General features: G+C 33.4%; 1 protein-coding gene across 1 annotated transcript; it reads right to left on the bottom strand.

The window, feature by feature from the left end:
* Positions 1–14,395: 14,395 nt before the first annotated feature.
* Positions 14,396–14,842, bottom strand: LOC104220620 (protein S40-6-like). The gene has a single exon (XM_009771522.2). It carries the CDS (start codon positions 14,840–14,842, stop codon positions 14,396–14,398), a length of 447 nt encoding a protein of 148 aa, XP_009769824.1.
* Between the last annotated feature and the right edge of the window lie 12,173 nt (positions 14,843–27,015).

Raw genomic sequence — 27,015 nt, 5'->3', positions numbered from 1 at the left:
GAGAATTCCTTAAATTGAAGAATCTTCTGATTCTTCATTGCATGTCCATGTGAATTCTCAATTATTTTACGCATCATATTAGAACCAGGATGGCCCAACCGGTCATGCCAAATAATAAAATTATCTTGATTAGTAAACTTCTCGTTTACTACGGCATGTGTTTCAATCCTGCTAATACTTGTGTAGTATAAGCCGGAGGAAAGAGCAGGTAACATTTCAAGCACATATTTCTTACCGGACATTATTGTAGTAATATAAAGATATTCAATCTTTTCATCATTTGTAGTCTCAATATGATAGCCATTTTGGCGAATATCTTTGAAACTTAATAAGTTTCTTTGAGATTTACTACAATATAGTGCTTCATCAATAGCCAAATTTGTTCCTCCTGGTAGTAATAAATTGGCTCTTCCAGAACCTTCAATTAATCTTGTACTACCGGATATTGTATTAACATTCGCTTCTTTCATTACCAAATAAGAGAAATATCTCTTATCTTTTAAAATAGTGTGTGTTGTAGCACTATCCAGAAGACATATATCATCTTTATTAATCTTGAGTCCAACTGAAGACTGGGGAATTTTCATATTCTTCATAAAAAAGACAAATAATACATCATAAGAAATATGAAAGACAAGCAGGAAAAAAACATTAAGAAATACATTAGAAATGTAGAAACTAGCAACACATGATGCATTAGGAAAATACACTCAAGAAAAATAAACTAGTTGCAAACATAAACATAACAACTTTTATAGCTTCATTCCCCAGTAAGATGATTAGTTCTTCAGTCAATATCCTCAAAGAAGTCCCCAACTTCTAAATGAGTAATATTTGTTAGGCCTTCAAAATCATCATCTTTATATGCAAGATGTGCCTTAGAATCATATTTATTTGAGGGACCTGCTTCATCATCATTATTTTGAAAGGTCAAGTGTGCCTCCACATTATTTTCTTTTTTCTTGAGGGAGGCTTGATAAAGTTTGACAAAATGTTCTGGCGTACGACAAATGCGTGCCCAATGACCTCTCATACCACATCGGTGACACATACTAGCTTTACCTTTTGAATGATTAATTTGAGAACCCTTATTGTTCTCCAATTTATTTCCACCATAATGACGATAATTGTTTCGCCCCCTGCCACGTCCACGTTTACGACCATGTCCACGACCACGGTAATTATTTTGTTTTCTTTCAAACTTATCATATGTTGCTACAACATTCACTTCCGGAAATGGAGCTGACCCAGTGGGACGGGCTTCATGATTTTTCATTAATAGAGTATTATTCTGCTCAGCCACAAGTAGGCATGTGATTAACTCAGAATATTTCTTAAAACCTTTTTCACGGTATTGTTGTTGTAGCACCACATTTGAAGCGTGAAAAGTAGAAAATATTTTTTCCAATAAGTCCTCATCTGTGATAGTGTCTCCACATAATTTTAATAGAGAACTTACTTTAAAGATAGCAGAATTATACTCACTTACGGTTTTAAAGTCTTGCAACCTTAAATGTATCCACTCATACCGAGCTTTCGGTAATACCGTAAGTTTTAGGTGGTCATATCGATCCTTCAAATTAATCCATAATTCAAGTGGATCTTTTACGGTTAAATATTCAGTTTTTAACCCTTCATGTAGATGATGACGAAGGAAAATCATGGCCTTCGCTTTATCCTGATTTGATGCTTCATTTCCTTGTATAATAGTATTTCCAAGACCTTTAGCGTCAAGGTGAATTTCAGCATCAAGAACCCATGATAAATAGTTCCTCCCGGTGATGTCAAGTGCCACAAATTCAAGTTTTGATAAATTTGACATAGTGAAAACTATCATAAAAGATGAATAAGTTAGAGAAATAATTATAATAATAAACAATTAATGAAAACAAAACGATTAAGGTAAAAGAAATGAAAATAGAGCTATATCATGTTAACAATCTACTATTTCATTTTATTCTTGCCATAAAGTAGAAATTACATACTTGTTTCATTTCACTTTATATTATTGATATATATGTGTTAATAGAACTGAACGTGACTAACATTATTTATATGTTCCAATAAATATAAAGTAATTAAACTATAAAATTATTGCTTGTCAATTTATTTCTCACAGTTCTTCAAAATGCCTTAAAGATATGTTTTGATCTAGGGAGTCCATGAATATTATAAGTATGACATTAGTGCATAGCTAGTTTGATGACTTTGAGGTCCTCTAAGAGTTGAGCACGGAAGGAAATAGTTATTTTATCACTGCAATGTACTTAAACTATTTAAGATGCCCAAGCGCACAAGTAATCTGCAAACAATGAGCATATGATATGTACTGCCATATATAAAATGATTATAATGATACATACCTTAATAAAATATGGCTCAACTTAGCGGGAGTTAAGAATAAAATTAGAGCTTCGTGCTGATAACGTGTTATAAAATAAAAGCAATGCAGTAAAATGTAAACAAGAAGAGATAGAGAGAATGGAGAAGTATTTTCTTCTTTCACTTTGGTGTAATTTTTTATTGCAATTACATGGCCTTTTATAGGCATAAAAAGTAAAGATGATGGACATAAAATAGGAAATTTAATCTTTAAGTTATTCATAACATGGACATCCAATGTAGCATCCAATGTAGTATCCAATGTAGTATCCAAAGTAGTATCCAATGTACAAACTATTCATAACAACGTTACCTTTATTGTGGAAATCTCGCACAATATTTGTTTGAATGTGATTTTCGTTTTATTAGAGTACAACAACAATAACAATCGAGTGTAATCCAACAAATTGAATATGTAGTTTCTGTTATAAATATATTATATTATGGATGTTCATTTAGTACTTCGTTGTAAATAATCTTCTTGAAAAAGCTTATCCATATGGGACTCCACCGTAGATATGTTTATCCATTTAGTACTCTATTGGAAATAAGCTTCCTGAAGAAGCTTATCACTTCGGTACCCGGTTATAGATAAACATTACCCTAGGTAGAAGATTATTCATACCGGGTATAATAAGCTTATCCATTCAGTACTCCGTTATGGATAAAAATTGCTCTCAGTAGAAGATTATCCATATTTGGTATAGTAGAAGATTATCCATATCGGGTATAATAAGCTTATCCTTTCAGTACTCCGTTATGGATAAACATTGCTCTCAGTAGAAGATTATCCATATCTGGTATAGTAGCAGCTTACACAACAGCTTCCTTTCTTCTATAAATAGAAGAGATTTCAGTTCATTATGTACATCAGTTTGAATTCGAATAATATAACAGTTTCTCTCTATACTTGTCTTTACTTTACAGTCTTTATTTTATAACACGTTATCAGCACGAGACTCTGACATCTCGAGCAAATACTTTGAAAGTATTAGAGGTAAGAACTTTCTTTTCCTAAATAATGTCAAATCTTTCTAAACTTGAATTTGTAGCCCTGGATATATCGGGCAAAAGCTACATGTCTTGGGTGCTTGATGCTGAAATTCATCTTGATGCGATGGGTCTGGCAGACACCATCAAGGATAAAAATCAGGCATCAAACCAAGACCGTGCCAAAGCAATGATATTCCTACGCCATCACCTTGATGAGGGCCTGAAAATGGAATATCTCACTATTAAAGATCCAGTCATACTGTGGAATAATTTGAAAGATAGATATGACCACCTGAAGATGGTCGTTCTTCCACAGGCACGTTATGATTGGACTCATCTAAGGCTACAAGATTTTAAATCTATCAGTGAGTATAATTCTGCTATGTTCAGAATTATTTCCCAATTGAAATTATGTGGTGATAATATTACTGATCATGATATGTTGGAGAAAACTTTCACCACTTTTCATGCCTCGAATATGCTCCTGCAGCAGCAATATCGAGAGATGAGATTTAAAAAGTATTCTGAACTTATCTCACATCTTCTTATAGCAGAGCAACATAATGGGCTATTAATGAAAAATCATGAAAGCCGACCTATTGGTTCTTGTCCATTCCCTGAAGTGAATGAGACGAACTTCCACCAAGCTAAACGTGGAAGAGGTCGTGGCCCCAGTCGTGGTCATGGCCGTGGTCGGGGAAGAAACCCCAATCATGGTAATAATAATGCACCAAAGAAGCCTCCTCACCACCAGCAGTGGAAAAGGAAGGAACAAAAGCATGAAGCGGTGCAAGCGCCAAATGCAGAAAATGCATGCTATAGATGTGGATGAAAAGGGCACCGGTCACGTACTTGTCGTACGCCAAAGCTCCTGGTTGAGCTTTATCAAGCCTCCCTGAAGAAGACAGAGAAAAATGCTGAAGCAAATTTTATTTCTGAAGATAATTTAGACTTCATGTATTTGGATGTAGCTGATTACTTTGCACTCCCAGAAGGAGAAACAAGTCATGTAATCGGTAGTGAATTTGTAGAAATGTAAATATTTTAATTTTTGTTGTTTGTAATAGATAGTATGGTTATGTAATTGTTGTACATAAATAAAAGTTATGCTTTGATAATGATGTTTACTATAATATATTTTATTTATGTTATTTTGAAGAATATGGATAACCCTCAAATTATGTTTGGATCAAAGACAAATCATGAAGATATTTGTGTTATTGATAGTGGAACAACTCATGCCATATTCAACGATCAGAAATACTTTTCTTATTTGCATAAGGAAAAAGCAAATGTTTCAACAATTTCTGGTAATATAAGTTTGATTGAAGGCTCCGGAAGAGCCATAATATTTCTGTCTAAGGGAACAAAACTTATTATAGACAATGCATTGTTCTCCTCCAAGTCCCGAAGAAACTTGTTGAGTTTTATAGATATCCGCCGAAATGGGTATCATGTAGAGACAATAGATGAAATGAACAGGGAATATCTTTGTATTACAAAGAATATTTCTGGCCAGAAATGCATTGTAGAAAAGTTACCAACTTTATCTTCTGGCTTATACTATTCAAAAATTAGTACAATTGAAGCACACTCTATCGTAAACCAGAAGTTTACGGATTCAAATACTTTTGTGCTTTGGCATGGCCGTTTGGGCCATCCCGGATCAATAATGATGAGACGAATTACTGAAAATTCGAGTGGGCATCCATTAAAGAACTTGAAGATTCTTACAAATGACGAATTTTCTTGTGATGCTTGTTATCAAGGAAAAATGATCACTAGACCATCACCAATGAAGGTTGGTATTGAATCCTCTGCTTTTTTAGAGCGTATACATGGGGATATATGTGGACCTATTTGTAAGCACGTGATTTTTGCCCTACATGAGAATTACTCCCAAAAAATGCAAAATAAAATGATTTTCCTTGGTGTGCAATTTTGAGTATTTTTGTGACATTTTTGGATTATTATTTGTATTTGTTTGTGCTTGTTTATTTGCTAAATTAATAAAAAATACAAAAATATGTCGCATTTGCATGTAGGATTTAATTCTATAATTGTTAGTAATTAAATTAGTTTTATCAAAATTAAAATTTACAAAAAATATGCATCTTTTGCATTTTTAGCATTTAATGTCCAAATAAACAATTTTATGCTTAATTATTACTTAATTGTGTGTTAATTGTTATTGGTAGTTAATTTGCGCTTTTATAACTTAATTTAGTTCTTAATAATAATTTAAGTATTCTTATAATTTAGTTTTAGAAAATAAAAGAAGAAAAGATAACAAAAATACAAATAAAAATCGGATTGGGCCGCTTCTTCAATTTTCAACCCCAGGCCCAAACAATTGTCCACGACCCAGTCCACTTCACACGGGTCAACCCGGTCCGCCCCATTAACCCATTGACCCAAGACCCACTCTTCATTTTGCCAAAACACAAAAACAAAAACACAAACAAAAAACCCTAAAAAACCAAAACTAAACTCACCCGCCCCCTCCATCTTCTTCCTCTCCAAACCTTCAAACTCAAACACCCCAACATCCATGGCTGCTGCCATTCACCAGCCCCGTCAACCACCAGCTCCCCCCTGCGTCGTCACTATCCCGTCGCCACCAGCTTCACCACCAAACAGACCCCTCCGCCTCTAGCACCACCCGTCCAGCATCGTCAAGCAGCAGCTATAGCTGCTGCATCGTCCAAAACCACCACAACCCTTCCACCTCCAGCTGCCTTCCCGCCATTGACAATGCTTCAAGCTCGAGTTTTCTGCTTGCTGCGTCGACCACCTTCTTCCTCCTCGACGAACAGCTACTACTGCCCGTCGAACCCACGCGGACACCACCCAAACCAGTCCGGCAGTCCCCCGAGCTACGCCTGTCCGCCATAGCTTTCCTCCTCGACGAGCAGCTGCTCGACGTCCAGTCGTCCCCAACTGTCGCGTCTCCGCTGTCCGTCGACCTCTCATATGGGTTTGTACTAAACCCTCGTCGTCCATGGATGCTTTGGCTGCTTCACTTCTGCCGCGCCAACTGCCGGTATAGCTTCGGCATGGATTCAGTTGTCAACTGCCGATATTGCTTCGTAGGTTCATGTTCGTCGTGTTCGTCATCGTTGGTTCGAGCTTTGGTCGAGGCTCGTCGAGTTCGTTGTTTGTTTGGTCGTTGTTCGTCGTTTCGATCCGGTTAGTAGATTTTTGAGTTTTATTTTGTCCGCATTTTGTTTTGATATTTTCGAATCTAAAATCGGCAAATGTTTGTTTTGTTTATCGTTTGAATTAATTTTTAGTTCATGATTCATGTGTTGTTTTGTTAAATTAATTTTTCAGATTTCAAATGAAAGATTAATTAGTTATTTTTCATGTTTATTTCATGTTTGTATTGTTGTTTAAGTGAATATTTGTTAGTTTAATGTTTGTTAGATTCAAATTGAAATTTAATTAATTGTTTCTTCAATTTGTTTCATGTGTTATGTATTTTCCAGAAAATGTTAATGTTGTTTGAATCGTTAAAATCCGTCATGTTTGTTGCTAAAAATAGATTTAATTCATGTTCATCTTTGTTTGAAGTTCATGTGTAAATTCAGTGATTTAATGTGAGTTTATGTTTGTTTGTGATTCGCTTGATTTAATTTGAATCATGTATATTGTTGTTTGTATTGTTGTGTTCTTGCTCATACATTCATGGTCTAAATTAACCAGGATTGGTTCCCGATATGGTTAATTCATTCCATTAATTTTGAGTTGTGTTGTTCATCGTGTTCATATAATTGTTGTTGAAGATTGTTGAGAAATTGGTCATCTTGACTATATTTTGGTTGAGTTATGATTAATTGTTTGTTTAGAGCTGAGGGGGTAGTTTTGGTAAATTGCATTGCATTCGGGGGTAGAATGGTAATTGCAATAATGTCAGAGGGGTAGTTTGGTAATTAAACATTATTTTGATTCTTTATGTTAAGCATGGGGAACAAATATAATGGGGTGGGGTTTTTGATGTACTTGTTTAATGTAATGGGGGACAAGACAAAACATAATGGGGAGGAATCTTGTACTTTTTTAATATAGGCATGGGGGACATATGGTAATGGGTTGGGAATGTGGTATTTATTTAATGTAGGCATGGGGGACAAAGTTTAAAATAAAGAAAACATTATGTAGTGGGACAAAACATGCCATTGGGGGAATAATTTTGGGGTTGGGAATTGAAGACTTGTCTTGCTATATATAGAGGACTATTCTTGACATTAAGAGGAGGTTTTTAAAAGAGTAGAACTTGAACCTTGAGAGGATTTTTTTTGGAGAGAAAAAAGAAGAGAGTTTTTAGAACTTGAATATTAAGAGATACTTGAGAGAGTTTGTGAGAGTAAAAGAGAAATCCAATTTGAACTTTCACTCGAATAATTTCTGTTTGCTTTTCTTCGAGTGTTATTCAAAAATCCGAAGCTACTGCATCTCGTGTCTTTTCTCTCTTCTGCTTTGACTGCGATTGTACTTTTTTCACTGCTGAGTTTTCAATCTGTCACTGGGTTATTCTACTGGTCGTTACTGGTTTTGCGGTGTTGCGGAACCTGCTGTTGCTGCGTTATTACTGTTGCTGACTCCTACTTCTTTGTTCTTGTACTGCTGTTTCCAGGTACACATTTGTACACTCTTGGCTTGAAGCGAAAAATGAAATATTAATCAGGCTCCTGTTCCTGTTGAATTCTTTTGTTTGGATCTGTGTTTGAATATTAATTTTCCTCTCTTCGTATAAAAATGTAGTCGATTAATTAATGAGTAATGAGGTTGCATATGTATGATTTCTTCATCTAATAATGCTAGTTTAAATTATTTGAAGAATAGTTAATCGGCTTTGATATTATTGTGTATTTATCTCATGTTCTAGCAAATAATAAAATGTGGAATGAAAGCAGTTTTTCCTTGTACAAACGCGATCGCAATTTTCCGTTCACATAAGCCGTAACTTAATAACTAATAAGTTGCGTTTTTCAGCATGTAAATAATTAGGAGATTTTTCTTTTATTTTAGAGACGAACTTAATAGAAAATGTAGTCGCTATAGGTTTATCCTTTTAAAATAAAAATGAGACGAGCCTCGCCAAATAAATCACAAACCGCCGGGGCCCTCAATAAAATACATAACCATTGACTAGACTTTGGATTTGGCCGTTTAATGAACCTTCACGGCCTCTTCCCAAAATAACAATACGTTAGACTCTTTAGGACGCGCCTTAATAAATTTTACCTTCTTAAACTCGGGTGCACATTTATGTGACCCAAATCCAATTCTCAACGGAGTCGAAATGTGTTTCTAATCACGGGTACATTGATTGTGACGTGGTTCGAGATGCGTGTCCATGACGTTGCAAATTCATTTTAAAAAATAAGAATGAGATGAGCCTCGCCAAATAAAATACAAATTGCGGGGCCCTCAGTAAATATTTGCTTTAAAAATTATTTGGACTTCGGGATGGACCGTTTAGTAAAATTCCACGGTCTTACCCAAAATAAATACGCTAGTCGCTTTAGGCGCGCCTTTAATAATTTAATTTCCTTAAACTCGGGTGCACATTGATGTGACCCAAATCCAAATCTCAACAGAGTCAAAGTGTGTCGACGACCACGGGTACATTGATTGTAACGCGGTTCGAGATACATTTTCACAACGTTGCAATTCTTAAAAATAACAGTAAATGATAAAAGCGGTTGAAAGATAAAATTTGCACATAAGTTCATATTGTATTTAAAATCAGATAAATAAGCCAAATATAACAGTTGAGCGACCGTGCTAGAACCATGGAACTCGGGAATGCCTAACACCTTCTCCCGGGTTAACAGAATTCCTTATCCGGATTTCTGGTACGCAGACTGTAATATGGAGTCATTCATTTCCTCGATTCGGGATTAAAATTGGTGACTTGGGACACCCTAAACCTCCCAAGTGGCGACTCTGAAATAATTAAACCAATCGCGTTTCGATTGTCCTTTAATTGGAAAAAACTCCCTTGTGCCCCCTCGGGCGCGGAAAAAGGAGGTGTGACACTATTCATCCACCAAGTGAGTTGTTTAGATATTTTATGGTCCTAATAGATGCATCTTCAAGATGGTCTCATGTGTGCCTACTATCATCTCGCAACCTGGTGTTTGCAAAGCTATTAGCCCAAATAATTCGATTAAGGGAACAATTCCCAGATTATCCTATAAAGGTTATTCGCCTTGATAATGCTGGAGAATTCTCATCTCAAGCTTTTGATGATTATTGTCTATCCGTTGGGATAAAAGTTGAACATCCTGTAGCTTATGTTTATACTCAAAATGGCCTTGCAGAGTCATTTATTAAATGCCTGCAATTGATAGTAAGACGACTACTTATGAAAATAAAATTGCCCACTACTGCTTGGGGTCATGCTATCTTGCATGCAGCATCACTTATCCGTCTCAGACCGACACATTATAATAAATATTCTCCGTCACAATTAGTTTTTGGTCATGAACCAAATATTTCCCATCTACGAATTTTCGGATGTGCTGTATATGTGTCAGTAGCACCACCATAACGTAGTACGATGGGACCACAAAGAAGGATAGGAATATATGTTGGGTTTGAATCACCCTCTATTATTCGCTATCTTGAACCATTAACATGAGATTTATTTACTGCTCGATTTGCAGATTGTCGGTTTGATGAAACAAATTTTCCACAATTAGGGGGAGAGAAAAAGGAAATCAAAAGAGAAATTGTGTGGAAAATTTCATCATTATCTCACTTTGATCCCCGTACCCCTATATGTAATCAGGAGGTCCAGAAGATCATCCATTTACAGAATATAGCAAATCAAATGCCAGACGCATTTACTTGATTTGAAAAGGATAACTAAGTCACATATCCCAGCAGAGAATGTGCCTATCCGAATTGATGTCCCAGTAGGACCATCTACTAGCATGAGAGATAGTGAACCTAAAGCACGCCTGAAGCGTGGTAGGCCTTTGGGTTCTAAGGATCGAAATCCTCGAAAAAGAAAATCGACAAATGATCAAAACGATACTATGAAGGGATCTCCTGAAGAGACCCAAAATCTGATTAGTTCTGAGATTCCTGAAGAAATCAATGAACCCGAAGCTTATGTGAGTGAGGAACTTTTAATAAGTTCGATCGGTGATGGGATTAATTTAAATCGATCTGAAATAGTGGTGGATAATATTTTTGCATATAATGTTGCACTTAATATTATGCAAGATAGTGAGGATCTTGAACCTCGATCTGTCGAAGAATGTCGACAAAGATCTGATTGGCCAAAATGGCAAGAGGCAATTCAATCGGAATTGAAGTCACTTGCTAAAAGAGAGGTCTTTGGACCAGTAGTCCAAACACCTGCTGGTATAAAACCAGTTGGTCATAAATGGGTTTTTGTGCGAAAAAGGAATGATAAAAATGAAGTTGAAAGATACAAAGCTCGCCTTGTTGCACAAGGATTCTCACAACGACCTGGAGTCGATTTTGATGAAACATATTCACCTGTTATGGATGCCATAACATTTCGATATCTCATCAGTTTAGCACTACATGAAAAGCTTGAAATACATCTAATGGATGTAGTTACAGCTTATCTGTACGGTTCACTTGATAATGAAATTTATATGAAAATCCCTGAAGGATTTAAAATGCCTGAAGCAAAATCTCAGGAAATGTATTCAATCAGATTACAAAGATCTTTGTACGGTTTAAAGCAATCTGGGCGCATGTGGTATAATCGCCTTAGTGAATATTTGCTGAAAGAAGGTTACATAAATGATGTTATTTGTCCATGTATTTTTATAAAGAAAATGGCATCAGAATTTGTTATACTTGCTGTTTATGTTGATGACATAAATCTTGTTGGAACTCCAGAAGAGCTCCAAAAGGCAATTGAATATCTTAAGAAAGAATTTGAGATGAAAGATCTTGGAAAGACAAAACTTTGTCTTGGTCTGCAAATTGAACATTTAGCAGACGAGATCTTTATCCATCAATCTGCCTATACAGAAAGGGTCTTAAAACGCTTTTACATGGACAAAGCGCACCCATTGAGTACACCAATGGTTGTTCGATCACTTGAAGTGAATAAGGATTTGTTCCGACCTCCAGAAGAGGACGAGGAACTCCTTGGTCCCGAAGTACCCTATCTCAGTGCAATTGGTGCACTAATGTATCTTGCTAATGCTACAAGGCCTGACATAGCATTTTCTGTTAATTTACTAGCAAGATATAGTTCTTCTCCTACACGGAGACATTGGAACGGGATTAAGCATATATTGCGATATTTAAAGGGAACTCTTGATATGGGTTTGTTTTATGCTAACAAAGATAGTGCAGACCTTGTTGGTTATGCAGATGCAGGTTATTTATCTGATCCCCATAAAGCTCGATCTCAAACCGGCTACGTATTTACATATGGAGGTACTATCATATCATGGCGCTCCACAAAGCAATCTATTGTTGCTACTTCTTCAAATCACGCTGAGATAATAGCTATTCATGAAGCAAGTAGGGAATGCGTATGGTTGAGATCAATAATTCATTTTATTCGAGAAAAATGTGGTTTGGAATGTGAGAAAAGACCCACAATTTTATACGAAGACAATGCTGCATGCATAGCCCAATTGAAGGGAGGATTTATAAAAGGAGATAGAACGAAGCACATTTCACCAAAATTATTCTACACACACGATCTTCAGAAAAGTGGTGACATTGATGTGCAACAAATCCGTTCAAGTGATAATCCAGCAGATTTATTCACTACATTTTTTCCAACTTCAACTTTTGAGAAGATGGTATACAAGATTGGTATGCGGAGACTCAAATATTTGAAACAAGGTTTTCATCAGGGGGAGTAAAATACGCGATGCACTCTTTTTTCCTTACTAAGGTTTTTTCCCATGGGGTTTTCCTTAAAGGTTTTTAATGAGGCACCTAGCAATGCGTTTTACTAAATATGTGTACTCTTTTTCCTTCACTAGTATTTTTTCCCACGTGGTTTTTCCTAGTGAGGTTTTAATGAGACACATTATCTTTTAATGAACATCCAAGGAGGAGTGTTATAAATATATTATATTATGGGTGTTCATTTAGTACTTCGTTGTAAATAATCTTCCTGAAGAAGATTATCCATATGGGACTCCACCGTAAATATGTTTATCCATTTAGTACTCTATTGGAAATAAGCTTCCTGAAAAAGCTTATCACTTCGGTACTCGGTTATGGATAAACATTACCCTAGGTAGAAGATTATCCATACCGGGTATAATAAGCTTATCCATTCAGTACTCCGTTGTGGATAAACATTGCTCTCAGTAGAAGATTATCCATATCTGGTATAGTAGCAGCTTACACAGCAGTTTGCACTAGCAGCTTACACAACAACTTGTAATAGCAGCTTACACAACAGTTTGTAGTAGCAGCTTACACAACAGCTTGTAGTAGCAGCTTACACAGTAGCTTGTAGTAACAACTTACACAGTAGCTTCCTTTCTTCTATAAATAGAAGAGATTTTAGTTCATTATGTACGTCAGTTTGAATTCGAATAATATATCAGTTTCTCTCTATACTTGTCTTTACTTTACAGTCTTTATTTTATAACAGTTTCGTTTTATTAGAGTGTTAAGTGTTTGTTTTTGAGAAATATATGAATGAATATCCATAATCCATAAGTATAATAAAAATCGCACACTTAATGATTTATGTGAAGGGAGTGGAGTACATGCATCCATGCTCCCCTTCCTAGGCTATATGTACTAATTTTTTAAGGCAAAATACATTATCACCCCCTAATGCTTCGAATGTTTTACACATGAGCTTCTGACATAATATGTTGAAATTTTAAAATATGCTGAAATTCCATCATAATATGCTGGAAGTTTATACGCAATAGCTCCATAATCCCGCATATTATGCTAAAACTTTCTATCGTGGAGTTCCAATATAATATACGGGAAGTTTATACGCAAAAGCTTTATAATCCTACATATTATGCTGGACTTTTCGTGTTTCAACTAAACAGTAGCTATTTTTCGATTACTAGTCCGAAAAATGGCTAGCATGTGCTATTACTAGTCCGAAAAATAGCTAGCATGTGCTATTTTGACTAATAACAAGAAACTTCCAGTATCTGGACAAAATCCATGAGCAAACCATTCTTTCTTCCGCTAAAAGTGTAAATCTCAAAATTGCAAATCTGTGCCAACTAATCTGCTATGGCCTATACAACTTTAAAATTAGGCCACTAAGAAAAAAGGTAAGAAAAAAATAGAAAAAGAAGTTGGATGCCACGTGATTTCTGCTCACTGTCTGTATTTTGATAGACAAAGTTATTCAATACCTTTATTGATGAAAGATATCAAATACAAAAGCGGATATAACCTAAAGGCTATGGGTTCATCTGAACCGGTAACTTTCGATATGGAGTATAAATATATATGTAAAAATCTACTAAAATTATAACATTGAAATGTTTATGCAAAGCTTCTTTTCTACCCTGTGTAGGTAACACAAGCTACGGAGCTGCAGACTTAAGACCTAAGGATATTTTTTTAACAGGTGATTGGGTCTTAGAATTCTCAAGAAAGTGGAAGCACCCGTATACAATTTCGATTTTGCTTTCTATATATAGATATGAATGTTAGATCTGAACTCATAATTTTAATAGTATAATAAGTTCAATGCAAGTCCGAACCCGTTAAGTTAAAATTCTGAATCCACCTCTGAGCAGACATGGTAAAATAGTGGAGATACCAAAAAACTGATCCAAACGTCACTTTCTTAAAAATAAGAACATCATGGAAACACTATAAAGTGGATGACCTATAACACCTCACACTTTAGATAGAGTCCTCCATCCAAAACACAAAGTCGGATGATGTTGATATATAAGTTAACAAGTCTTAGATCCTAGTGACATGTTTTAAATCCCGTGAGAGTTTAAACTCAGAGCAAACAATATCACTAGCGGGTTGATCTGGTACACCTAATATGTTGTTTGAGTTATTCCAAGAAACCAGTTTTGGTTAAGATGGCATTCCTCAATTTGCTAAGATCTCTTCCCTTAAGTGTCCTCCCAACACCTTCACACATAGAAAAAGGAGCAATTTGACTTCTTGCAACTCTTCTAGCTATATATTCATGTGGTGGTACCATTCCATCACCAAAATCATAATCACAATCTTCATCTTCTGCAACAATATTTTCAACACTTTCATCACTATCCCAAGAACCATTTTTCAAGAATCTACTTGATTTTTTCTTGTTATAAATCTTGGACCAATCAGGAATATTAACTGGAGCTGATGATTGCTGGTGCATTGGTGTACTTTTAGTTCTTGGAATCACTTTTGGAGCAGTGGCTAATTTCCTCTTCACTACTGAACTTGAGAAACCTTTTCTTTCCTTCACATTAATATCCCATATATCTTCTTCTTGAAAATCTTCCATTGATTTTTCCTTTGTTTTGTATTGTTCTGTAGCCACATAATCATGAGTTAAACTTACCAAATTTCAAGAATGTATATGAAAAAGGTTACAACAACAACAATAATAACCAACTCAGTATAAATTTACAAGTGGGGTTCACGGATATTAATGTGTACCCAGACGTTATTACTGTTTTGTGAAGGTAGAGAAATGTCAAAGAATAGCGAAAAGAAAGCAACAACAAGGTAGTAATAATATATGAAAAAGGTTAGATTTTGTTTAATGACTTAAAATCTATTAGCATTGAGATATAAAAATATCTATACAATCAGATTATTCCTAAGCTAATAATGACAAATCACTATAATATGCTTTAATATGATAATATAATTAAAGTTGAATGAGTTTAAGTTTTATTCGATAACATGAAAATATTTAGACAATCAATTTATTTATAGGATAATCATAGATAAATTACTATAATACACATTGATAATCTGATTAAAAATAACTAATCTGCTATAATATGTTGAATTATACTGACACTATAAAAGTATCTATACAATTAAGTTATTTATAGGATAATTTATAGGATATTTATAGGATAATAAAGTGCTATAATACGCATTGATACCCTACCCGAGAAACGAGAGAAGTTGTTTTCGATAAACCATCGGTTTAAGAAAAATAAAAAGAATCAGCAGAAACAAGTAATATCAACAAATAGGACTAGAAAAAAAGTAACAACAATCTCAAAATACGCATTGATAATCTTAAAAAAAGATAACTAACCTGCTATAATATGCTGAATTATACTGATACTATAAAAAATCTTTATCCAGTCAGGTATATAGCTTTGATCCTTTTGTAATACCAAGAAGCAGCTAACAAGCCTTGCAAATATTTATAGATAAAATCCTATTTCTTTTTCTGATGAAAAGCTGGTTTTCTGGTAGCAAGAAACTTCCTTCCTTTTGGCCAAAGAAAAAAAAGAAAAGGGAAACTTTTTTTTTGAGTTTTCTCAAAAGAAAGCATAAAGAAATGTGTGAAATCCCAGAAATTAATTTACTGTGGTTTTTGCAAAAATCCAATGAAAGATCACAGATTTCCAAGTGCTTTATACTACAAACAGACTATAGTACCAGAAGGAAAAAGGCAAATATAGAGATGAATAAATAGCATTAAAACTGGAAACTGAAGCAGAAAAAGGCTAAAAGAAAATGATGTTTTTTATGAAATTTCAATTCCCACTATAAAATGGTTTATAACTAAAAGGAACATGGGGAATATTTGGGTACATAAAAGTCCATAAGCGCCCACAGATAAAAAAGTAGTAAAAAGAGTGAAAATTAAGGGCCCATGGGAAAGCCCACACAAGCCAAATTGTCACAAGACAGATAATTTTGCTCCATTACGTCCAGAAGCGGAGCTAGTATTTCAAGCTTATGTATGAGTTCAAAATTTTAATTGCCTTAAGTTACCGAATTTTAAATTAATATTTTATATATATTCAATAAAAAATTTAAGACAAATGCAGGGTTCGACCGAACCCTCTCTCGCACTATAGCTCTGCCTCTGACTACATCAGTGACAAACTTTATGATATACAATACATAAGGAAGCTCAGTGCATATGATATCGCGCGTTCACGTAGGCACAATGGAAAGGTCGTATCCCAAGAAAATATGATATAGACAGCAAACCCTAATGTAAGCGTTAGTGACTGCTTTCACGGCCCTTAAAAATTTATTTGGCTAGTATCAATTAGCTAGTTGAGATTAAAATTTAGTCATGGTAGTGTGTTGAATGCAGGACCAACGTTTATGGGAATTTTTCTTAATGTAGTGCATTATTAGACGGTTGAGATAAAATCGATTGACATTGACAATAAAAATTCGTAACTAATTTTAATTTGCTTGGGATCGAGACATAATTATTGTTGAACATGTAAATGTATGCGGTGGACAAATGGTTTCAGATACACAATAGCTTGTTTGGATGGTCGTTACCTACTGTATTGTATCGTATTGTTACTTTAAATACAATGTTTGTTTTGGTTGTTACTTAAATTTTATTGTATCGTATCGTTAAATCCGTCGTTACGTAACGACGAAATGTGCCACTTTATGTAACGACCGATTTGGTATGGTTGCATCATTATCTTGTCTTTTTCTCTCATCCCACCCTTCACTATTATTAAATTATTTTATTTTATCATTTACCCTGCCTTTTTATATAATAAATTTACCCGGTATCATAATTTATCTTTATAATTACAAATTTATTCTTCATATTGCTAGTGCATGATATCATGAAACAACAACAAACGATACAATCTATCCAAATATTGTATTCATCAAACGATACAGTACAGTACAATACAATACGATACGATACATTATGAAACGATACGTAACAACCATCCAAACAAACGCTAAATTAATATTCCTAATTGAATTCTTGAAAAGCTGATGGTATTTTTTGATTGGGAAAAATGGAGAGAAACAATTGGTTTAGGCAACTTTCACTGATTTCTTTATATCCTTATCCAAACTCAGGAGACAACTAAAGTTTGCATCAAAACCAGCGGAAATGGCCAGTGACAATTGAAAAATAAAACTAAGGTTGGAATATGCAATGCACCTAGTTGGTTGTTTACCATCAGGTATTCAGAGCATCTATAATGGGGCCTCAGGAGCATGTGTTAGAGGTTTCTGGTCATTCAGCGACAAAGTTAGAAATTTTTTCAAGAGTGTTCAAACTTAAAAAAAAAGCAAAAAAAGAAAAATCTCCGACAAATAGCGTTCAAAATATGTTATATACCTCTAAAATTTAATATTTTACTTATATACGCAATGTAATTTTCCAACGAAGGGTGGTCAGACATGCCACTTCGCCCCTGTGGTCATTAACAGGAACAAATGAAAAGGAGCGTACCACCCTCCGCACTCGATCGACAAATTAAAACCAAAGCAGCCAGTTTCTTTTGAATGAATCACCAACAAAACTGTTCTTCAGATTCTAACATCGAGACCATTTTTGAAGTTATCCGTCTAATTCTAAATCAATCGTTCATATATATATATATATACACACACGGGAGATGAAATAGTCTTAAATCCCCAAAATTTCCATATTCAAAAACATATACAAGTAGATTTATGATAATACACTATGTACTTTTACTTTAATATTTAGTTGGATGAAAATATTGAATGTGGATAAATTTTTACTGTTATCTCTTTTTTTAAAGAAAAAAAGTACTACTTGAGGGGTACTTATATATTCTCCTGAAAGTTAAAATGTGGGTCTCGCATTTTACATCTATAGTCTATTTTAAAATCATTTCATAGTTTTTTCAGAAATTACTTTTATTTTTAGGGCCTACTTCTCTGACTAAAATGTAGTAATTAGATATGCATACAATGTATTTCCACTTTTAGCCAATAATGTCAAAGGAAAAGGACAAGGTGGTTTTACATAGCATGAAATGGAGTATTGTCAAACAATTGATGTACACTCAAAATCCTATTTTATGTCCCATCACGTGGTGAATATTTGATGGGATTTTTACCTATCTATATCATATCTGAAACCTTATTACTAAAAATGTGCATATTTTCATTATTACCCGCCATGTTTATATTTTTCCTACAAAATTTATACCATTCATTAAATACTCAATATTAAGAGCTGATTCCTTCCAAATTAGGCGCCTACAAATCTGGGATAAATATTTGAATAGCTTATTCCTTCCAAATTAGGCGCCTAAAAATTTGGGACTAAATATCTTTTCATATTCACATCATATTTGTTTCCTTATGTGATATAGGAAGGTAAAAATTCCTAAAATAAAAAAAAACTTTAAAGGTAATCCAGTCACTAAAGTCTTAATTCGGTCATTATTCTTCAGTTACGGATGAATAAAATAATATATTGTAAAGGACCAAAATGGAAACTTCATAATGGTCATATAAATGCATTAACGTATATAACACACAATTGTAGTGACGTGTTATCCTTAATAATTGTATAAAATAGTTCTTTTCAGTACAAATCCTTATCTACAAAAATTTTACAAATAAACTACAAATCAGTTTAAGTATTGTATAAAGTTGTATTGTTTTTAAAGGTATCTATAAAATTACTACATTTATACTACAATTAAACTATAATTTATGTTGGAAAAAAAATATTGACTACAAAATTTTCTCTGTATTTTTTGTGAAGAAGAAGGAAGAGAAGATGAAGTCTGATTTTATGTTAATATCTACAAAATTCCTACATTTATCTACAAATAAACTATAAATTAGTTTAAGTATGTATAAAACAGTATTGTTTTTAAGGGTATCTATAAAATTACTACATTTATACTATAATTAAACTACGATCTATGTTGACTACAAAATTTCTATTCATCTACAAAATTCCTACAAATCAGTTTTAGTATTGTATAAAGCTGTATTGTTTTTAAGGATATCTACAAAATTACTACATTTATACTACAATTAAACTACAATCTATGTTGAAAAAAAATATTGACTACAAAATTTCTTTAAAAAAAACTACAAAATTTCTTTCAAGAAAACAAGAAATGTAGTTGTGGCCAATTCCAACTTGAAGAACTTTCATGTGTAAATTGTTTCCAGATTGTAGTTATAATGTAGGTTAAATGTAGTTAATTTGTAGTTTTTGTAAAATTTTGCAGACAATTTGCAGATTAATTGTGGATGTCACATTTCTACAATTGGCTCTTCATCTACAAAATTTCTACAAAAAACTACAAATAAAAGCTGCCAAAAAAGCAATTCATATCATTCCAATCAAGAAATATGAGAAGAAGTTTAGAAGTGATTTAGTATCACGTCTTTTTCCATTAATTGGATCGACACTAACATATCGCCCATGCTGTTTTATGACAAATAAACCAACCTTTCTCTGTATTTTTTGAGAAGAAGAAAGAATGTAGAAGAGAAAGAAATGGGAGGGGGGAAACGGCGCTCGTCAGATCTTACGAATAAATTGTTTCTGTTTTTATATGAACGAACAAAATCAGAAGGGAAAGTTGGAAATCTTCAGATCTCTCTCTATGGATGAAATCAAAGTGAAAACCAGAAGGAGAAAAATCAAAAACCACTCTAGCTCCCAAGATAACAGTCGTTCCCACCTGAAAACAAAAATCAAACGAACCCTTTCTTCTTCGAAAAACAGAGGCGTTTCAGTCAGATTTGAATTCCGTTAAATCCGTTTGAGGTCGTCGAGTCCAGGGGAGAGAGAAACGTGGGAGGTATGGGGGTGGGAGGAGAGAGAGGCGGGTAAACGAAAATGGGAGAATATACGCTCCTAAATTAACGCCTAATATAAATAAAGCATTAATTATGCCCATAATTTGAATTATGGTATAGAAATGGTAATTTGGTATGCTTAAATGTAATAAACACAAACCTTAAACATTGAGGGTAATAAGGTTTCATATATGATATAGATAGGTAAAAATCCCATATTTGATTAATACAAATTAGTATATTATATAAATTGTAATGCAAACAAACAATAAAAATTGGATAGTTAAATAAATTTAAATTCTAAGAATTTGTGAAAATTAAATAATACAATGTTATTATCAGAATGCTGCTAAATAATATATGTTGGGCATCTTAAGATGAAAAATGTTATAACTTATAACCACTAGGAAGAATGTAGTATTCAAAGGCAAAAATAGATTTACCGTGAAAGATTGTGGTCGGGTTGGTAAGTGATTTTTCATTCTTAACAATAAATTTTAGGTTCGAGCCTTGAAAATAGAGTCGCTTTTGGTAGGAAGACTTCAACCCCTGGAGTAAAATTAATTCTCCGACGCGAATTTGAAGTAATCAAACTCTAAAACGGGTGAAAAACAAAAAAATATAAAATTAACTTCAACGCACTTGCCTCTTTTATAAAAAAAAAGAAGTATACCATTTTGCAAACTACAAAAGTAAATGTGTATCAATTCTATAACATCGAAGGCATGGTTGATCTCAATTTTAAACGGAGGACAAAAGTAGACTATTTTAAAAACTACAAAGGCAATTTTAGACTTTTTTTCTTATCATTTTATATTGTATGGTTTGTTTCGGTTGTGTTATTATCATGATGTTGTTACTGCTTCTTTTTACATGGCTTCTCTTTTGTGTATTTCTTTTTAATTATGTTGTGATTATGTTTTTTTTTGAGCCGATGGTCTTTTAAAAATACCCTTTTTGACTTTATAAAAATTGCGTACATATTACCCTCTCCGAACCTTATTTGTGAGATTTTATTGGGATTGTTGTGGTGTGACATATAATAGTTGTTGTTATCCAATAGTCTATGACAACATTCAATAAACCAATGAATGCAATACAATATGCCATCTTGGATGGAAAAAGAATCCCACATACTCCTTCCGTTTCAGTTTATGTGAACTCATTTGATTGGGTACGAAGTTTACGAAAAGAGAAAAGACTTTTAAACTTGTGGTGTAAAATAAAGTACATATATTTTGTATGACTATAAATAATTGCATAAATGTAAATTATTTTCAAATAGGAAAAGAGATCATTCTTTTTTACACAACTAAAAAAGAAATAAGTTCATAAATTGAAATAGAGGAAGTACTATATAGCTGAATTGATTGATTGAGTGAACGTGAGACACAATAAGTTTTATTTTGTGTTTCATACAATTTACACTAGTTGTATGAGGCCTTTTTTGTCTCACAAATTTGTGGACCCCAATCTTATACTTCTGGATCCACAAAAATCTGGGTCCACAAAACTGTGAGACAAAAAAGTTATCTCATACAACTAGTATCAATTATACGAGACACAAAATAAAATTTTCTCAATCTGAGAGATTTCATCTTTATGTACTTTTTCTTCATCTTTTAGCCTTGTCAAGATAAGTAGGGACTTAAGCAAATGGCCATTGTCTTCATTGAAAATGTTCCCCAAATCCCATCAACTCGCACTCACACAACAATCTTTCTTTTCCCCTTCCATTATGTAAAGGTACACATCTTATTTAGAATACCTATTTCACAAGTGGCCACTCAAGGACAACCACATGTAGATGTAACCAAATATCCTCTCAAATATTTAACTGGATATAAAATTTAAGAATAAATGAAAGACTTTTGAACTTTAAAATCCTTATCTTGTCCTAATTGGGAAGATGAGTCAATTAACTCCTTCATAAATAAAGGCGGGTTTAAGTTCTATATAATGATAGGATATAAACGTACTTGCTATTATAAAAACTATTTATATTATTCATATATATAACTTAAAAGAACGCCTTTTTATTTTTATATGCCTGTGTCAGCAGCAACGTAGAATACAACAACAAACCCAGTGCAATCTCATAAGTGAGATCTGGGAAGGGTAGAATGTACGCAGACCTTACCCCTCTCTTCAAGATGGCAGAGAGGCTGTTTCCGGAAGACCTTCGGCGTAGGAAAAATAAAAAAAGGGCAGCAGCAAGCAAGCACACCAATTAGAAACCAAAGCAAAAAAAAAAAAAAAAAAGATACAAAACTAAAACTAAATATTGTAATCAGAAGGCCGGAACGAAAGCAACGACAAAGCAATGTGGAATACATTGATTTATTATGTAGAAGTAAGTAATTATTAGAGCCGGAGCCAGAATTTCAAGTTTAAGAGTTCGGAATTTTACGCATTTTAAGTTACTCGGTTTTAAATTAATATATTATACATATTTAACGAATTTTTAAAATAAATAAAGAATTCGAAAAACTACTGGATTTGACCTAATCCGCTCTCCGCACTCGAACTCTGCCCTTGTAATCAGTATGATGATGAAATTCATTGCTCAGTTGGAGACCAAAAATTCAACTTATCAAATGAAAAGAGGCACATAAAGCAAAGGTAGCGGCCACTGAAAATCACCTCGGTTGGGAGGAGCCGTCAAAATTAATAATGATTATTCCTTGATTATAACACTTGATTAATTGCGTGGTTTAATTCATAACATAACAAGAAAACTAGGAATTTCATGAAGACAAGTGCACAAAAGATATGCTTTATGTGCTCAAGGTTCTAAAAAAAATATAAATAAAAAGATGCTAATAACCAGAGGCAGATGAGTGTCAACTATAGGGTCAAGTGAACCCAATAATTTTTGTCCAAATTCTGTATATGTATTAAGAAATCCATTAAATATTTATAAATATTTGATCGTAAATCCAATTATTATATATCCAATACATATAAAATTCAAATCTTGTATGCATCTCTTCTTATTTCTTGATTCATTGTAATTGCGCGAAATTGAAAGAGTGATGGCGTAGAGACGATGCTGCAATATTATTCTAAAATGTTGTTGTCGCAGCAAATCCTACGTCAGCAAAACACAGGAATGATTTTGAGTATATGAGGAGAAAACCCTTATATTCTAGTGATGAGATTTACAGCTTTACCAGCCTAGGCAAAAGCGGACAATCTATACTATATTAAAAGCACGAAGCCCCTAACGAAATATTGTTCGCGTTTTTTACCCTTTAAAAGTAGATTTTATATTGGTCAAATTTATAATTTAATTATATTTCTAATATTTAGGATTTTTGATCAATTAGTTATTAAAACCTTCTTTACTTGTACTATGTAAAAAGACTTAATATTTAGGATTTTAAATATAATATACTTGCCCTATAAGGCTATACTTACGACTAAAGTTTCACGGCATTCCAAGAGTTATCATCTATTTAGGGTTAAATCTTCATAGATACGGCCATACCCATCTAAGATGGACAAGAACATGTTGGACTACTTTTTTCTTCTATAATGAGGGATCACGTTTAGTTTGAACTACTTTAGCTATAGCTGGAATATCGGTTTTTCTTCTATAATACGTCATTTTCGGGCAATTGAGTGAGTACGGGTAGTTCAACTTGCTCGTTTTCACTGCACATTTCAACAAAAATATAAGCTACTAAATTAATAAATGCTTTATATATGGCTGTAGCTTTTCACTTACAAGTTGTAATGTGATGACATTCCATGATGGACGTTTTCAGTTAGGTGATGACTACCGGATGGGCCACTTGTAAAATTCATATCCGGCCGGTACCCCCTATTAAATAAATGAGCGTTAAAATTAATTCAATACGCAAAAATATACATAATTAACACAAATGAAAATTGAAGTTTACCACTCTTCTTGTGAATTATGGAAAGCAGGGTATAAATTATTTTCTCGCTGCTCATTCGCCGACGGTGATAAATTTAAATCAAGAAAAATTCTTTCATTTGGAACATGTCCGGCAAAAACTGATCCAGAATAACCACCCGATGACTGGGGGTTATCTCTACTACGCACAACCTCATTTTTTGGAACGTCTTCGACCTTCACGTACATCTCCAACATTGTGATTACAAGAAATTCCCGGCATTCGTCCGGAGTCCTCAAGAAATCACTCAAAGTGTCATCATCGTCGATGTTAAACTCTGAGTAAAAAGCAACCCCTTGCGGCGTAACGGAATACGGATATCTTCCGGTTACTTTGAGTATCACTGAACGTTTTCTCACACTCATTTTTTTGCATAACAACGATATCAATGTTTCGTACTCCATTGAAAGTGGCAATTTAACATTACACTTAGCAGGTAAACTGTAGCCCACAGAGTTATTCTCCAACACAACCTCACCCCCCCCCAATATAATGATACTCTTATTCTACGTTCTTCAGACATAATGAAAAAATGCTGGAGAATTTAACAACAATAGAAACCAACAAGAGTTAAAAAAAATTTTTGAATGAAGTTGTGGCGATTCTACGATGTTTATATAGAAAATGGCTAGCCGGGTTATTTTTTTTTGTATATAGCGCCACAAAAAGTGGCTTTATACGCATTTAGATTATTGAACCCATAAATTATTGGTGGGGTCAGGTAATAAGGCATATAACACCACTATTAATGGCGCTATGTAAGGTTTGTCAGTATAACGCCACTAATAGTGGCGCTATACAGTAACGGTACAGTTAACATTACTGTATAGCGCCACTATTAGTGGCGTTATATATAGTTTGGTAACTTTTTTTTTTTACACTTATTTGAGTATTTTGAGTAAAAATAAACCACATTTTGGTTCAGCACTCGGAGAAAACCCTTATATTCTAGTGATGAGATTTACAGCTGTACCAGCCTAGGCCAAAGCGGACAATCTATACTATATTAAAAGCACGAAGCCCCTTAATGAAATATTGTTCGCCTTTTTTACCCTTTAAAAGTAGATTTTATATTGGTCAAATTTATAATTTAATTATATTTCTAATATTTAGGACTTTTTGATCAATTAGTTATTAAAACCTTCCTTACTTGTACTATGTAAAAAGACTTAATATTTAGGATTTTAAATATAATATACTTGTCCTATAAGGCTATACTTACGACTAAAGTTTCACGGCATTCCAAGAGTTATCATCTATTTAGGGTTAAATCTTCATAGATACGGCCATACCCATCTAAGATGGACAAGAACATGTTGGACTACTTTTTTCTTCTATAATGAGGGATCACGTTTAGTTTGAATTACCTTAGCTATAGCTGGAATATCGATTTTTCAACAGGTAATTTAATTTTTTTATATAATATGAATTCTCTCTCAAAAATTACTCCAAGCATCTATTTCAATCAAGAACAAAATATGAGATCTAGCATGCTTCTTACTTTACTTGTATTATTTATCCATCTTGTTATGATGTTATTACATTTTTTAATAGTAGCCTTTTTCAAGCATTGCCACACGCAGAGAATATGATGTCTTTTTTGAGGTGATTTAATTTTTGTCGATTATATGCACTTTCTCTCAAAGACAATGTCACCTATCTCATTGGAGAACAAAATAAGCCTATTCCATTTTGTGTCTCACACCTTCATGTAACATATCTATCAAATAAATAATACTAGATTCTTCTTCTTCTTCTTAAATTAAAATTCACAAACTTCACAAAAGTTAGAATTATTAATATATTAAAAGCACGAATGCCTTTAATAAAATGTCGCTGTCTTTTTTATCCTTTAAAAATTGAGTTCACACTGGACAAAATAATCATTTTATTATTTTTTTAACATTTAGAAATAATCATTTAATTAATCTCGTACTATTTAGAAATAGTCATTTAATTAATTTCTTATTATATAGGAATAGTCAATTAATTATACTCCTAATTTTTATAAACTAGAAAAAGTTTTTTCATTTAACGCCATTTGTATTTAGGAGTACTAAATTTCTTCTTTTAGGTTTCACAGGAGGTTTCTTTAGTTAATAAAATTCTGCCTAAAAAGTTTCTTTTTTTGAGGTCTCCTTTTAGGTTTAGGAGGGGGTTTTCTTTAGTTAACAAAATTTTACCTAAAAGTTTTTGTTTTCTTTAGTTAATAAAGTTTTGAGGTAGGAAAGTTAGAAAAATTTCGGTGCTAACTTTTCAGGACTACTTTTTTATAAACTATATTAGGTGAAAATGAGCCTTTTGAACTAATTTATGGATTAGGAGTTTTTTTTTTAATAATTCTTTTTTTAGCTATTTGAACTATATGCAATTTTATATATATAGTCTATTTATCGATATTTTCAAAAGTGTATTGTGTTAAGTAGTAAAAACCTAGATTACACCCAGCAAATTAAAATCCGTTCTAATTTAATTTTTATGGATCTGCCTATGACAGTATGCTTTGACAAGGTTCTTCTAATCCAAGTTTAATGACAATTCCAATAATAATCGTAGGACAACATTTTTTTTATTCTTGCACTTTTATCTTTTATATTTCTTTTTAGTTTATAAAGAATATTTCATAATGTTAGCGGTGTTAGCTTCTTAAAGTTTTGTATGCAATAATATGTGATACACGCGCAACGCGCGTACCCTAAGACTAGTAATATTAATAGGTTGGACTGTTACATTAATAACCCCTCGATAAATTTGTGAAATGGGATTTATTTTTTACTTGAATTTTCTTGGCATTGGTTTGGTGGCGTGGTGATTTTATTGTAGTACATTGCCTTGTAATTGAAACAAATAAGAAATGTAGGGAAAATTGTTATGAATAAAGACATCTACACAGCTTTTCTTTATGTTTTGCTTGAGCTTATTGTAAATCAATTAAAATTCTTTTGAGGACTAGCTTTAACTTCTTGTGCTAGCATACATAAATAAG

Source organism: Nicotiana sylvestris, chromosome 9 (genome assembly GCF_000393655.2).
Source record: "Nicotiana sylvestris chromosome 9, ASM39365v2, whole genome shotgun sequence".
NCBI lineage: Eukaryota > Viridiplantae > Streptophyta > Magnoliopsida > Solanales > Solanaceae > Nicotiana > Nicotiana sylvestris.
The sequence above is the reverse complement of the archived record's forward strand: the minus strand, read 5'-3'. Positions and strand labels throughout refer to the sequence as shown.

Coding starts and splice junctions, on each gene's coding strand:
- LOC104220620 (XM_009771522.2), bottom strand. CDS start 14,842: ATGGAAGATTTTCAAGAAGAAGATATATGGGATATTAATGTGAAGGAA.